Source organism: Sapajus apella, unplaced genomic scaffold (genome assembly GCF_009761245.1).
Source record: "Sapajus apella isolate SASKATOON/1434 unplaced genomic scaffold, GSC_monkey_1.0 scaffold83, whole genome shotgun sequence".
NCBI classification, from domain to species: domain Eukaryota; kingdom Metazoa; phylum Chordata; class Mammalia; order Primates; family Cebidae; genus Sapajus; species Sapajus apella.
Window position 1 is genome coordinate 4,811,083 of NW_022437023.1, and position 15,849 is coordinate 4,826,931.

General features: G+C 44.2%; 1 protein-coding gene across 3 annotated transcripts in view; it reads left to right on the forward strand.

The window, feature by feature from the left end:
* Positions 1-4,555: 4,555 nt before the first annotated feature.
* RNF8 (ring finger protein 8) overlaps positions 4,556-15,849 on the forward strand; it is a 45,190-nt gene continuing 33,896 nt past the window's right edge. For 2 of the 3 annotated variants that reach the window (XM_032253606.1, XM_032253608.1), the window contains exons 1-2: positions 4,556-4,869; positions 11,009-11,137. In XM_032253606.1, coding sequence (XP_032109497.1) covers positions 4,759-4,869; positions 11,009-11,137 — 240 coding nt within the window. In that variant the 5' untranslated portion in view covers positions 4,556-4,758. Of the gene's footprint in view, positions 4,870-5,106; positions 5,158-11,008; positions 11,138-15,849 lie in introns of those variants that run through there. The other variant, XM_032253607.1, reaches the window with a different exon arrangement.

The window sequence follows — 15,849 nt, forward strand, 5'->3', positions numbered from 1 at the left end:
AGCATGTAATAGGCACTCAAAAGTGGTGCCTGTGAATTCATGGCAGGGCTATTTGTGACTGTAAAAGACTGGGTTATCTACTACTGCATATCAATAAGGGACTGGTTGAATAAACAGTGGTGTATCTGTGAAGCAGGTTAGGTACTCAAGGAAGCAACTCAGGACACAACAATAGTGGTGACTGTACAGTCAACACAATAAGCCCCAGCATTCACATGTAGTCAAGCTCATTCAGGCAAAGCTGTCTCTAGCAGAGAATTTCCCCCACAGACAGCATGCATATTTTGATTTTGCCTGTCCTCAGACTGACACTTTGCTCATTATAATAGTAAAACCACATGCCTGGGTAGAGATTTAAGGTGCTAATGAGACATGTGGGTATGAATGGGCATGTACAGCTCCTGTGCATGTACACCCAGAGGACCGCCCCCTACATGCTTCCTAGTAGCACCTCTTCCCACTCCTTTATGAATAATCATGTAAGTCTCCCATAAAGGGAGTCTCCCGCCAGGCTTGGCTGTCCTGCCCTGAATCCTCTCTCAGGTATATTGTTTCTTCTGCACTTTACTTTCAAAATATTCTTTTTGCTTTGCAATAAATTGCTCTATGATGCATCTCCTTTGCTGTATGTCTCTTGTTTAAATTCCTTTAAACTAAGAAGACAAAAACTGAGGTCTCACAACAGCCATCAACATCTACACAATAGAGTAATACACAGCTGTCAAAAGGAAGGAGGGACTGGGTGCAGTGGTTCACACCAACACTTTGGGAGGCCGAGGAATTTTTCTTTTTTTTTTTTTAAGACGGGGTTTTACCATGTTGGTCAGGCTGGTCTTGAACTCCCAACCTCAGGTGATCTGCCCACCTTGGCCTCCAAAGTGCTTGGATTACAGGCATGAGCCACCATGCCCGGCCGGAATTTTTTTTTTTTTTTAATTAAAAAAAAGAGAGGAATATATGTAATACTGTTATGGAGTCATCTCCAGGGTACTTAAATTAAACAATTGAGGTACAGTGGGTGGGAGTAGGGGTGAACAGGTGAAGCCTGGGGGATTTTTTCAGGCAATAAAACTATTTTCTCGCCGGGCGCGGTGGCTCAAGCCTGTAATCCCAGCACTTTGGGAGGCCGAGGCGGGTGGATCACGAGGTCAAGAGATCGAGACCATCCTGGTCAACATGGTGAAACCCTGTCTCTACTAAAAATACAAAAAATTAGCTGGGCATGGTGGCACGTGCCTGTAATCCCAGCTACTCGGGAGGCTGAGGCAGGAGAATTGCCTGAACCCAGGAGGCGGAGGTTGCGGTGAGCCGAGATTGCGCCATTGCACTCCAGCCTGGGTAACGAGCGAAACTCCAACTCAAAAAAAAAAAAAACTATTTTCTCTGATGCTGTAATAGTGTATACACGATACTATGTATCTATCAAAACGCATAGAACTTTGCAGTAAGAGTGAACCTTAACATATATATTAACCTTAATGTGTGCATTAGTCAATCATTATTAACATAAAATGTATACAAATTCTAAGCAATCATTTAGCAGGTCAGGGGATCCCAGATAGAACAGACTATGACAAAACAATCTAACTGTATTATAAATGTATGAAACAACCTCTCTGAAGGGGGTTGAGGGAAAGGGGTGCTGACCTCAGCAACTCCGGAAATGAGTGGAGTCTGTAAGACTGAAGGCAAAAGACCTGCATGTCAGTACTGTACTGTAGGTGTTAAGGTTGTCTCCACAAGTATATGGGCTAACAATTCTGAAACCATTATACATGTATACTGGAAATGAAAGATTAAGTCAAGGGATGACAGATGGTGGGATTCTGGGTTCTCACTTTTGAAGTAGAAGTTACAGATAAACAAGGGAAGATAGCCAAATGACTCAGGTAGGAATGGATTAGTCTGGTAAGACATCAGAATGAACTCATGCCTAGCTTACAGATACACACACACATAACACAAATGTGTGTATATATATGCATACATATTTATAAATATGTGTCTATAGAGGGTTTATATTCACCCATATATTTATTTGCTCTGTCAGCTGAGAAGGCCTAGAAACAATGACATCCCACTAGCAATGACTGCACCTAGTACCAGAGTTTCTTGGTGTCTAATACCATTTTCCAATGAAGAAACCAGAGATCCTTGGAGAAATGGCTGATTCTAGGTCTGGGGCATCTTGTGCCAGAAAGTAAGGAAGTACTCGGCAAAATACAACAATGGGAGTATGTTAAAAGGACACCAGAGCCACCTGAAAGAGCTCTCAATGGCCAAAGTAGGAACAATTTGAGACCCAAAATAAATGAAGCAGTATTAGATTATAACCCAAAGTATGAAATAAATATCCATGGGCCCACACCGATATATTTTTTATTTTATTTATTTTATTTTATTTTTGAGACAGGTCTCACTCTGTCACCCAGGCTGGAGTGCAGTGGCTCACCGCAGCCCTGACCTCCTGGGCTCAACTGATCCTCCTGCCTCAGCCTCCCAAGTACCTGGGATGACAGGTGTGTGCCACGACACCCAGCCACATTTTCAATTTATTATTGGTAGAGAGGGGGTCTTGCTATGTTGCCCAGGCCCATCTTGAACCTCCTGGGCTCAAGTGAGCGGTCAACCGTGGCATCCCAAAGTGCTGTGCTGGGATTACAGGCTTAAGCCACCCTACCTGGCCTGATATAAATAAAAAATTGAATAAATAAATAAACAGGAGAGGAGAGACAAACTCCTATGCAGAATTCCATAGTTTCTGTAGCAACCCTGCACTTAAGGAAGTGGAGCATAATTCCCCACTCCTTAAATGTGGCCTAGGAATAGTGACTTCATTCCAAAGAGTACAGTGTGGAAAGAGAGAAAAAAAAGAATAAGTTTAGGCTGGGTGTGGTGCCTCATGCCTGTAATCCCAGCACTTTGGGAGGCCAAGGTGGGCAGATCACTGAGGTTAGGAGTCCAAGACCAGCCTGGGCAACATAGTGAAACCCCATTTCTACTAAAAATACAAAAGTTAGCTGGGCATAACAGCATGCGCCCGTAGTCCCAGCTACTCAGGAGCCTGAGGCAGGAGAATTGCTTGAACCTGAGAGGTGGAGGTTGCAGTGAGCCAAGTTGCACCATTGCACTCCAGCCTGGGCCACTGAGTGAGACTCTATCTCCAAAAAAAAAAAAAAGTAAGTTTACAATGGAGAAGCCTGGCAAACACCACCTAGATTTCCAGAGCAAAATTTCCTAACCATGGTTGCAATCCCACCCTGGAATGTTTTATCTGTGTGGCACTCTCAGATCAAGAAATGAGAAATGCCAGGTGATCAAGATGAACATCAACAGTGATAATTCATGTTGGTAGCCTGTACCCTTGATATGATGCCATGAGAATGACACTTTACCTCTGTGGTCTTCCTCCTCCAAACCCATAACCCCAGTCTCATCACAAGAAAAACATCAGACAAATCCCAACTGAGGGACATTATACAAAATATCTCTCTAGTACCCCTCAAATTGTCGAGGTCATCAAAAACAAGGAAAGACTGAAAAATCTACCACAGCCAAGAGGAGTCTAAGGAGACACACAGACTAAATGTCACAGTGGCTTCCAGGTGTGCTTGCTGTTCCTGGGATAGAATGCTAAGGTGGGGTGGGGCCACCAACAGATACCTATGCACAGCTTAGGGAAGCATTTCCATGAGTGCAGCTATGATTCCCACCCATCTTCCTGGCCCCCTCCCCTCCCCTTCCCTCCGTTCCTGCCCCTCTCTCCTTCCCTCTCGTCCCCTCCCCTTCCTTTTCCTCCGTTCCTGCCCCTCTCCCCTCCCCTCCCCTTCCCTCTGTTCCTGCCCCTCCCCTCCCTTCACCTTCCCTCCGTTCTTGGCCCCCTCCCCTCCCCTTCGCTCCCCTCCCAGACGTTCCTGGTCCCCTCATCTCCCTTCCCTCCTCTCCCCTCCCCCACCTTTTTTTTGAGACGGGGTCTCCCCAAGTTGGCCTGGTTGGTCTGGAACTCCTGAGCTCAAGCGATCCGCCCCCTTCAGCCTCCCAAAGTGCTGGGATTACAGCACTTCTATGACTTTTTAATAAATTTATACAGTTGTGCAACTGTCACCACAATCCACTTTTATTTTTCACAATCCACTTTTAGAACATTTCTGTTACTGCTTTCCTTCAATTTCTCCAAGCCCATCTGCATTCAATCCCCGCTCCCACACCTCGCCCCAAGTAACTGTGCTCTGTGTCTTTGTAGATTTGCCTAGTGTAATTTATTTTTTACTTCGGCAATATGAGGAGGTCGTGCAAAATAGAGGCTATTTAGGAACAGGCTAGGCGGACTTAAAACTGATGGAAAGTTTAAAATTGTTTAAAAGTGTGCTATAGTTTTACATGATTTTTTTAAAAAAGAGGAAAGGTGAGGAGAGGTTCCAGTCTGGGGCGGCCAGGACTGGGTGATGGTTCTGGAGCGGGCAAGACAAGTCACTCGAGGAGGAGAGCCCTCAAACCGCGCCCGCCCCGCACGAGGCGGGATCCACTCCCAGCCAACCCTCTCCGCCCCGGGGCGGCCGCCTTCCTCTCGCGCAGGCGCAGTGCTCCTGCTTCCGGGTCGACGGCGGGCGGGCGGAGCCTGTATTCACATCGATCTGAGCGCTGGCGATTGCTTCTGTCTGTTGTTTAGCTATGGAAGCTGCCGGGACGCAGCGAGGCCGCCAGAACCCGGGTCGGGGTCTAGTTTGGTGCTGACCGCCACCCGGGGTCGAGCAGACGATGGGGGAGCCTGGCTTCTTGGTCACGGGAGACCGCGCCGGTGGTCGGAGCTGGTGCCTGCGGCGGGTAGGGATGAGCGCCGGGTGGCTGCTGCTGGAAGATGGGCGTGAGGTAAGGGGGAAGGGGTCCTGTGGGGCGGAGGGCAGGGGCTGGAGGGAGCGGGGCTCCGGAGAGGGAGGAAGGCGTCTAGCTGGGCGGAATGAATGGCAGAGAGGAGGCGGGCACACGGATGGCGAGCGAGGTGTCTGCAGGGGATGGATCCTGGCGAGAGAAGGGAAGGAGCGGTTCTGGCTCGAGCGGCTGAAGGGTCTAAGGTGGGAGGTATTTGGGGAGAAATAGGAACTGAGTGGGAGAAAGGAAGAGATGAGAGTTCGGCTCTGGAGGGCCACAAGGATTGGGGTGAGGACGAGGCATGGCCCGTGGACGGCGGGTCGAGAAGAGGGCCCAGCCCAGAGAGGCCTGGGCCTACGGGGAGTGGGGTCGGGGCCGGGAAGGAGAGGGACGCGCAGAGGTTTTGAGGAGACGCGGGGTTGTCGAGGAGTGGAGGGCGGGGCCTGGCCAGATCCCGTTTAGGGCGCACGGAACCCCGCGGTGGCCGGCCAGGGAACGGTGGGTTGGAGCCTTCGAGCTGCTGGGCAGCCGAGGCGGGGCCTGGAAGGGCTGCCCGGCGCGTGAACTTTCTTGAGTTTGCCTTGAAAACGATTGCGAGTTTTGGGTTTTGTCCCTTAAAGTGATCAAACTCTCACGTAGAAATGTCTTTCTCCTTCCCACCTCTGAGGAACAGGGGCGCCTTAGACTGGGCCACATTTCTCCTGTGAAGCTCGGTACGGCCGAGTGGCACCCCTAGAGGAGGGGTCGGGCAGGGATTCCGAGTTTTCTCCAGAGGATGCCTGTCGCCTTTGTTAATGCAATCCCAAATGAAAAATTTTTAAAGGGGAAAGATGAGGCACGTTCCTGGCACGGTTCAAGATGCACCACCGTGGTGCATCTTCAAAGGGCGAGGGAAGGGAGGATGGAATTAGATTGCAATCAGGTTAAAAGGAGAACTGGGTCAGGGACAAGCTGGTGATGACGGGGAACCATTTGGGTTTTGGAAATAATCTGTATGAAAGGTTCACTTTGCAGTAAAAGTGGATAGTTGGTCATGATGTTGTAAACTCAAAAAGTCTTTGAGTCTTGCGTATGTTCAGGTAGATTTTTTCTGTAAGTCATACTCCTCAGTTCAGTCTGCCAGGTGTTGACTGAATACTTAACATTGGTGTACAATGAGAACACATAAAATTTGTGCGCTCAAAGAGTTTAAGGCTTGAGGGGGGAGAGAGGATTTATGCAATGAAGCGGTCTAAGAACTGCATATGGGCTGTATGATCAAGTGCCAAGATAAGGATTATTTAGTTCCATCCCAGAGCAGTAGTTCTTCAGGTCAGGGGAGGGATTCATGTCCAGGCTCAAATTTAGTTGCTACATTAGAGAGGGTTATAAAGGGTTACTTGTATGTTGTGATTTCGGGAACACTAAGAAAACATCTCTGTCCCCAAATACCTCTTCCATCCAGGTATTAGTGCCTAAAAGTCCACATTAGGCATTCATGCTTTTAGCTTGAGCACTGATCTTTCCCTGTGTGGCCCTTTCCAACAGTATATGTTTGTGAGAAGTTTAACAAATTAAAACACCAACACCTGAATAATAACCTGAACAATACATACAAAAATAAATTATTTTTATGTATAACTGTTACTTAATACATTATTTAATCTGATCCCTGCATGCATACACACAACCTTTTAAGTTAACTTAGTGGGCAGGTGTTACTCCTGTAGATTCAATTGTTGTGGATTAATTTATGACTCTTCTGAATAGCTTGGTAGTACTGCAGTCTTGGGCAGGTGGGATGGGGAGGAAGGATTAAATCACCTGTAGGAAGGGCAAGAAGATTATAAAGCACTCTTAGACATATTCTAAACCATTTGATCGGTTTGTGTCAGGGCCACTTCTATGGGGAGAGACCCATACAAACTGAGTGAATGATGAAGACACAGTGTTAAGACTGGCTGGCTTCAAGGACCTGTGTGGAGGAGAGGCCTGCCAGGCTTGGCTGCCTGCAAGGTCAGGTCATGGCATAGCCTGAAAAGAAATCTGAATCAAAGGCAAGAGAAGTTGTAGTTATTGTAATGGCCCCCAAATCATAGCACAAGCTGTTTCACACAAGATTTTAGGAGGTATGCTAATAACATTGTAACAGCAAAGGTAGGTCAGTTCCCTGCCTTTCCCTTTCCTAGTCTCAGATGTTGCAGATAAAATAATAAAACAGAGTTCCTTTCATTTCATTGATGGGACTAGTGGAGTAAATTGTCTGTCTAAATAAGTGGCTTTAAGCTTGTTAAAGCAATACATAAAGTTTGGTGGAAAAACAATTAGAGATTTATTGCAAATTAGCTAGTTCTCAGGTACTGTAAAGTATCTTTGCCTTTGAGGAAATCAACAGAACCTTTCTCCCCTTTTCTTCTCTTGTATTTAGTTTTCATGAATTTTTCTGCCCCAAGGGAAAGGATGGTTGTATTCACTGGTTTGGGGCTTTTTGTTTTGTGGGGCTTTTTTTTTTTTTTGACAGAATACTCCATCACCCAGGCTGGAGTGCAGTGGTGTGATCACACCTCCACCTCCTGGGTTCAAGGATTCTTCTGCCTCAGTCTCCCAAGTAGCTGGAATTACAAATGCGCACTGCTATCCCTGGCTAGTTTTTGTATTTCCAGTAGAGAGGGAGGTTTCGCCATGTTGGCCAGGCTGGTCTCGAACTCCTGGCTTCATGTGATCTGCTCACCTGGGCCTCCCAAAGTGCTGGAATTACAGGTGTGAGCCACCACACCCAGCTGTATTTACTGGTTATTTGGGAAACAGTAGAAATTGTGCCCAGGAGGAAAGGGGTAATCATAGTGAAGGTGGACAAGGACAAGATGATCTTTTAGACCAATAATGTGTGTAAGCTCAAAGGCTTGCAAATCTATTGTAAATGAAAATGGCCCCTCACCTATGTGTCATCAGTCAATTCCCATGGGAAATTTAGTGTTCTGCTGAGTGGTCCTGAGATTTCCAGATAGCCTCATTGCACTCTTTTATAGTATAGGTGAAACATCAGCAGTACCAAGGTAAATTCTGGGACCGGGCAGCACAGGGAAGGATGTAAAAGAATGTTTCCTTTTTCTGGGTTCGGAGTCTGTTGGTGGAAATTTCAGAAGAAGGCACTTTTCTACTTTTTTGGTACCATTTTCCCCAGGCTACTCACAATGGCAGCCTGGCTGTCTCCCTTCAAGTATCAGCCTACAATGCAGGACGCTTCCTCTCTTAGAGATAAAGCTACCTGAATGGAAATTTTTACTGAATATGGATGACAGATAAATCCCTAACCATTCCATTTTTAACAGATATATGTATTAATTCAGAGGAACTTCTATAATTAATGTAATTCTGGCAAAGTGTTAAAGAACTGAAAAACTTCATGCTCAGTGTTGGTGGAGTGGCCACCACAGCATTTTAAAGTGAGACCATATGAGTTCCAACTGCTGCTCCACATTTTCCAATGGTGATACAGTCTCCAACTTCTGACCTAAAAATACCCATCCTAAAATCCCCACTCATACGCAAGATCTCTTTATTCTTCCATTCATTCTCAAATATTAACTGAACACCATGCCAGGTATAGAAACACAATGTTAAACCAGGCAGATAAAGTCCCTGCTTATCTCATTTATATTCTAGCAAGGGAGAGGAGGGGAAAAGTAAAATAAGCAAGATAATTTTGGTTTGTGATAAATGCATGCTAATAACTGAAGAAATATGATGGGAAGCAGACAACCAACTTTAGACAGTGGTGATCTGAGTAGGCTTATGAGTAGCTGAAACATGAAAGATTAGGAGCTCATGCAAGATCTGAGAGAAGAGTGTTCTTAGAGGGGCTAAGAGAAAAGACCCTCAGGTAGGCTGGCACTTGGGGGAGAGGGGCTTAAGGAACGAGGGGCTGGAGCAGCTAGTGTTGGCACTATGGTATAAGACTAAAGAGGAGGGGACTCAGGACATTCAGCGTCTTATAGGCCATGGAAGGAAGTTTGAATGATTAAATGGTTTTAAGGAAAGAGAAGAATTATCTGATTTAAACATTTTTTTTAAAATAATTTTTTAAATTTTTATATTTTTTTTAAAGATGGGGTTTCACCATGGTGGTCAGCTGGTCTTGAACTCCCGACCTCAGGTGATCCGCCCGCCTTGGCCTCCAAAGTGCTTGGATTACAGGCGTGAGCCACCACATCCGGCTGATTTAAAATTTTTACATTTCTATTCCAGCTAGTGTGTAAAGTTTATGGGGGCTAGAGTGGGAACAGAAACAGTAGGAGGCCCGGTGGTTTGGACTAAGGTTGTGGCTGTAGAGATAGAAATGAACAGACTTAGGACATATTTGGATTATATCCCATAGAATTTACCAATGATTTCAATGTGGGGATGAGGGACAGAGATGAATCAAAGATGGCTTCTGGGATATGGGTTGAGCAGTTGGTTGGATGGTAGCATCGGTACTGAGATGAGAGTTTGTGGGGAGGAGAACAGGCATGATTCTGAAAGATTTTCAAAAGAAAAGGGCAGTTTTTAGCCAACTTTGGTTTCAAGGTTAAGGTTGTAGTAATGGTCATTAAAGAGGTCTTTTATGCACTGAGAAGAATAAGGAGGGAATTCTGTGATCTGGATCTCTGAAGAATTTAGTTTCCTTCCTTCACAGGGTTGTTAGGAGCTAGATTTGTCCAACAAGAAAGTATGGTAGTTGTGAATTGGGGCTTCTTTTCAACCTTTCCAAAAGCTCTCAAGCTGTTCTTGTGGATAAGACAGAGAATATGTACTCCAATGCAGAGACTTTTGGTTGAATTATAATTGGCCGAGGGTGTATCCAGACTGTGTGGATTAATGTTTAGTAGACTTTCCTGAAAACTTTGCCTTTGGCTGCATCCCATTCTGTGTCTTGAATGAAGGTATAAAAGGCATCATATCATATTAATTTGGTGGGAGGGATATTAAGTATGTCTGTTCTGATGGCAGATTAAAAATTCAGAAAGGTCTTGACAAGTTGGTGTGATAGGCTGAACTAGCAAGGTGAAATTTAATAGGAATCAGTCTAAGGTCCTGTGCTTGAACCTAAGGTTTTCCATCTGGTCAAGTATAGAGCGAAAGAGACGTGACTTAGCATAGCATTTCTTGGAGGAGGGGGAGACCAAGAAATTTAATCATTCCTGAGTCCGAGTACACTGGCAGTGTACTAGATCTGCTATGACAGCTAATGCAGTTTATACGGTCCAGTGATAATATCTAGAACTGGGAAAGTAACACTTGCATTTGACTGTGTATTTTTCTTAATATGGCATCCAGGAATAAAGATAAACCAGCAGTCCTTTCACAGATTCGTAAGAATGGCAAAGAGACTCAAACCCATTCCCTGGAAGTTAAGTTGAAGTAACTGCCACAGAACCAGGAAATGAGAAAGCTTAATGTTCACTTTGAAACTTAATGTGACTTTGAAAGGGGATCGGAGATTTCCTGATGGTGCCCAGGGCAAAGCTAGTACCAATGGATGGAATTTATAGGGTGAAAGATGCCAAGTCAAAGACACTAAAAAAATAGGAGGGCCAGCGTTATGTAAAGTACACTTCTGTCTCCGGGGTTCAAATGATTCCTGCCTCAGCCTCCCAAGTAGCTGGGATTACAGGTACCCGCTACCACACCCAGCTAATTTTTGTATTTTTAGTAGAGATAGGGTTTCACCATGTTGGCCAGGCTGGTCTCAAACTCCAGACTTCACGATCCTGCCACCTTGGCCTCCCAAAGTACTGGGATTACAGGCATGAGCAACCGCTCCCGGACCTGCAGTGTTTATGAGTTGATGGGATGTGTAGAAAGAATTCCTCTATCTCATGGTCACTGAACCAGATGACCTTTCAAGATCTTGCCAACCCTGAAGTACTTGGATAGCTCTTTTCAGCTTTCTCCTCCTGTCACAACAGTTTGCCTTTTTCTACTTGGTGGCTTTCATGGCAGCTAAAGAGGAGATAGCAGATGCACTGTTTTGGTTTCACAGGTGTCTGGTCTCTTAAGTCAGGACCTGCATATGCTGCTGGTTGACAAGCTTTGTAAAAACCTCCCTTTTCAGCACAATGACTTCTTACATTGTATTTCTTACAATATATTTCTTATATTGTTTTTGTCTTCCCAGGTGACTGTAGGACGAGGATTTGGTGTCACATACCAACTGGTATCAAAAATCTGCCCTCTGATGATTTCTCGAAACCACTGTGTTTTAAAGCAGAATCCCGAGGGCCAGTGGACAATTACGGACAACAAGGTACAGAATTCATGGAAACCTAATGAATTTTATTTATTTTTAAATTACTTTTTTTTTTTTTTTGCATATGTAATTCATGGTGTAAAATTCAAAAGTATAACTTCTTTCCTAGCCATCCAGTTTCCTTTTCCAGAAGCAGCCACTTCCATATGCTACCAGAGATTAGATTATGCTAAAATAATTTCTCTTGGTTTGGGGTGAAGTTTGTTACCTTGAAGAGAATATCTGAATTGGGGTAGTAGGTCCTATTCCAAAACTAGACTAAGTTACTGGGCAAGTTAGCCTGTTTGAGACGAAGCTCCAGAGATCCTGGAAGTCTGCAGAATCTCCTGAAGCTTCTGGAGTACACTGTGGCTCAGTGAACAGGCGGAAAAGGAAGAAACTGATCTGACTGCGCTTAGCTCCTTTCCTTCCTCACTTTTTTTTTTTTTTTCATTTTTTCCTTCAAAGCTACTGCAAATCACCTCACTCCTTTCAATCTGAGCAACCTTCCTTGGCTTTTAAAACATGTTTTAAATATTGGTGTTCTGAAGATTTCCTTTGAATACCGGGTTTTTCTCTTACTTTAAACAAATTTGAAAACCACTATTGTAGTGGTAAATATACTGAGGGAGGTGTAATAGTACACAGAGCCCAGCAATTAGAAAGTACCTAATGCTCTGGGTGTGGTGGCGCATGCCTGTAGTCCCAGCTACTGGGGAAGCTGAGGCCAGAGGATTGTTTGAGACCATGAGTTCTGGGTTATAATGCGCTATGCCATTCTGGTGCCTGCATTAAGTTTGGCATCAATATAGTGTCGTCCTAAGAGCAGGGGACCACCAGATTGCTTAAGCAGAGGTGAACTGACCCAGGTTGGTAGCAGGGCAGGTCAAAACTGCTGTGCTGGTTAGCAATGGGATTGCACCTGTGAATAGCCACTGCACTCCAGTGTGGCTGACATGGTGAGGCCCTGTCTGTATCAAAAAGAAAAGAAAATGCCTAAAGTGCAGATGTACATGCACCCAGGAATACAGTGAAAACACAGACTATGAGGTGAGAGAAATTCTAATGTAAACAGTTAAGATCTAGGGAGTATAAAATGTCCTTAAGTACCATTTCATACTGCTTCACTGCCCTGGTTAGGATTTTAAAGGTACCATTAGAAGGGAGGATATTCCAGATCTGCCCGGCAGCCCCATTTTGCATGCATAAAACTGCTAGATTTAAGCTGCTGGAAAGTATCTTCCTGTTCTAGTATTAAGTTCAGTTGGCACTGTATTGAAGGAGACAGTATATAAATGCCAAGTAAATTGGTTCAGCACTTTTAGCAAGGCACTATGAGCAGGATAAAAATTGGTACTGAGATTATCTAGTTTAACCCCTTATGTAGACAGATGAATCTGAGGCCCAGAGAGATAAACTGTCTTGCCCAAGGCCTTCTCTATAATGAGCCAGGACTTAAGTTTCTCTGCCATGCCCTGTGTCAGATACCAGTAAAGTACCTAAGCAATTTGCTATACTGGCTTTATGATGCCACACAAAATTAATTATGCATATTTGAAATATAGCTGCAAGATTTTGAAGCCTCTGTAAGAGCGTATATCAGAACAGTTTAGGGACAGATGTTTTCCTCATCAGAGTAGTCTGTATGATAATTGGGATTACAATATTATAGAGGCGAATTCTCTCCTTTTCTTAATTGTGTGCCATGTAGATGTGACCCTCCACTTATGGGATTAGCAGATTTTTATAGGTTGGGAAGCCACTAACTGATCAACTTTAGTGTTATTTGAATGTTGACCACAGGAATACAGAGGCAGCCTGTGCAAGATCAGATCATGACTGCTCTGGGCCCCCTCTCCAGTGTTTGCTTTGTACCCTTCCTTCTAGGGCTACTGTTACCATGTGATTCTTCTCAGGCCTCAGTCAGGCAGTAGAGAGGAAAGAGAGGTTTCTTAACAGCCTGTTTAAATCTTTTAGCTGTGATCATTTGTGAAGTAACTGATTTTTAAGAGAAGCTAGGACTGGGGTATTTTGATGGAACAATTCTTACAAGTAAATCCCCCCTACCCATTGCATTTTTCTATTGACTATAGATGCTCCCTTTCTGGCTTCTTTCTGGCATGATGCCATGGCAATCCTCTTCTGCTGATAAGGGACCCTAATTTCAGCTGTAGGATATTATTGCTGTGGTTGTGTTTCAAGTCATTTGCCAAGTCTCTTTCAAGATATAGGTATTTCTAATAAGTTAAAACACAGAGCTGCCTTCTCTCATCTGCTGGAATGGCCAGAAAGGGAGACTTTAAGTATAGATTTAAAAAATTGCAAGAAATGTGATTTTGGTTTAAAATTGGCTTAAAATATAGAAAAAAACCTTGGAGGACAGCTAACTCTGCACACAGTATGAAGATGGTTCTAGTTGTGTAGGTTTTGGTTAATTCATAAGCTCTTCAGATGGCCCGTCCTTTGTATTGGTATCCAGCTCTTTCAGAAAATTGGTTGTTTTTATAACTCGATCAAAACATTAAAAAAAAAAAATTGGTTGTTTTAAAGTCACAGTATGAAATGCCTTAGAGGTTCGGTCATGTCTTATTTGAGCCTTTCTCATTCTTCCCCTCCTCTCCTGTTGTTTTTCACCTGCTGCCTGGTGATTCCTACCTTTGTTCTTCTGCAGACTCTGGCAGTTGAAGTCTCTGTTGAGTATACTCTTATGTGAACAAACTTTGCTGTTTGGGACAGTTCAGTTTCTGGTCCTCCAGCAACCGGAGCAGTGGTTATCAACCCTGTTTCCAGTTTTTACTCTCATCTGGGGTACTTTTTAAAAATACTGATGGTAGTGCAGTAAAAATGTTCATTCATCAAAAGACACCATTAAGAGAGTGAAAGGCGGCCGGGCGCGGTGGCTCAAGCCTGTAATCCCAGCACTTTGGGAGGCCGAGGCGGGTGGATCACAAGGTCAAGAGATCGAGACCATCCTGGTCAACATGGTGAAACCCCGTCTCTACTAAAAATACAAAAAATTAGCTGGGCATGGTGGTGCATGCCTGTAATCCCAGCTACTCAGGAGGCTGAGGCAGGAGAATTGCCTGAACCCAGGAGGCGGAGGTTGTGGTGAGCCGAGATCGCGCCATTGCACTCCAGCCTGGGTAACAAGAGCGAAACTCCGTCTCAAAAAAAAAAAAAAAAAAAAAAAAAGAGAGTGAAAGGCCAACTCAGAGAGGAAGATGTTTGCTATGCTTTATAGTCGATGAAGGGCTTATACTGAGGTATATACAGAACTGCAAATCAATAAAAAGACAGATGTGCCCAGTTTAAAAATGAGCAAGAGACAAGCACTTCACAAAAGGTTGTATCCAGTGAAAAGTTGTTCAACCTTATTAATGATCTGGGGAATTTTAATTAAAACCATAATGGAATACCTATACACATTCATCAGAGTGGCTAAAATTGAAGACTAGTGATGCCAGGTATTGGTAAGGATATGGAGCAATAGAATGCTCTTGCTCTTCTGTTGGGAGTGCACATTGGTACAACTACTTTGGGAAATTATTTGCCATTATTTATTAAAGTTGAACATATATATATAGCTCTTGACACACTGTTTTCACTCCCAGGGAAACAGCACAAATGTCCATCAACAGTAGAATGGATAAATTGTGGAATAATCTTATATTGAAACACTATACTGTAGTGAATATTAATGAACTATATCTAATAACATAGATAAATCTCACATAATATTGAGTGAAAGAAGACAGACAGAAAAGAATACATATTATATGATGCCATTTATACAGTGTTTCAAACCAGGCAAAATTAGCATGTGCTGTTAAATCTGGATGGTAGTCACCTTATTGCCAGAGTGGCTGCCGACCAGAAGGAGGCACAAGGGGTCTTCTGGGATGCTGATAATGTGGGATTTGTTTTGTTTTTGGCCTCACGGCAGTTAAACTGAGATATTCATTTTGTGGCTGTTGACCTAGTTGGTACATTTATGATTTGTGCACGTTTACGTTTGCATGTTCTGCCTGAGTAAACAGGTTTTAAAAAGATATTGATGGATACACAATTAATATAACTGCTAAAATAAGACTTGATGATACCAAGTGCTGGCAAGTATGCAGAATAACTGGAACTTCTAAACACTCAAGTGTGAATATAAAATGGCACCTCCACTCTGAAAAACTGGTGGTTTATTTCTTTTTATTTTTTTGAGATGGAGTCTCACTCTGTTGCCCAGGCTGGCATGCAGTCGTGCAATATTGGCTCACTGAAACCTCCACCTCCTGGGTTCAAGCCTTCCGAGTAGATGGGATTACAGGTGCCTGCCACTGTGCCCAGCTAATTTTTGTATTTTTAGTAGAGATGGGGTTTCACCATGTTGGCCAGGCTGGTCTCAAACTCCTGACCTCGTGATCGTCCCACCTCGGCCTCCCAAAGTGCTGGGATTACAGGCATGAGCCACCGTGTCTGGCCAAAACTGGTGGTTTCTAAGAGTCAAATATACACTTGTCCAGTAATTCATATTCTCTCTCTCTCTATCTCTCTCTCTCTCTCTCCCTCCCCCTTTCCCTCTCTCTCATTCTCTCCCTCTCAATCCCTCTCCCTCCTTTCTTTTTCCTTCCTTCCTTCCTTTCCTTCCTTCCCTTCCTTCCTTCCTTCCTTCCTTCCTTCCTTCCTTCCTTCCTTCCTTCCTTCCTTCCTTCCTTCCTTCCTTCTTCCTTTTCTTCCTT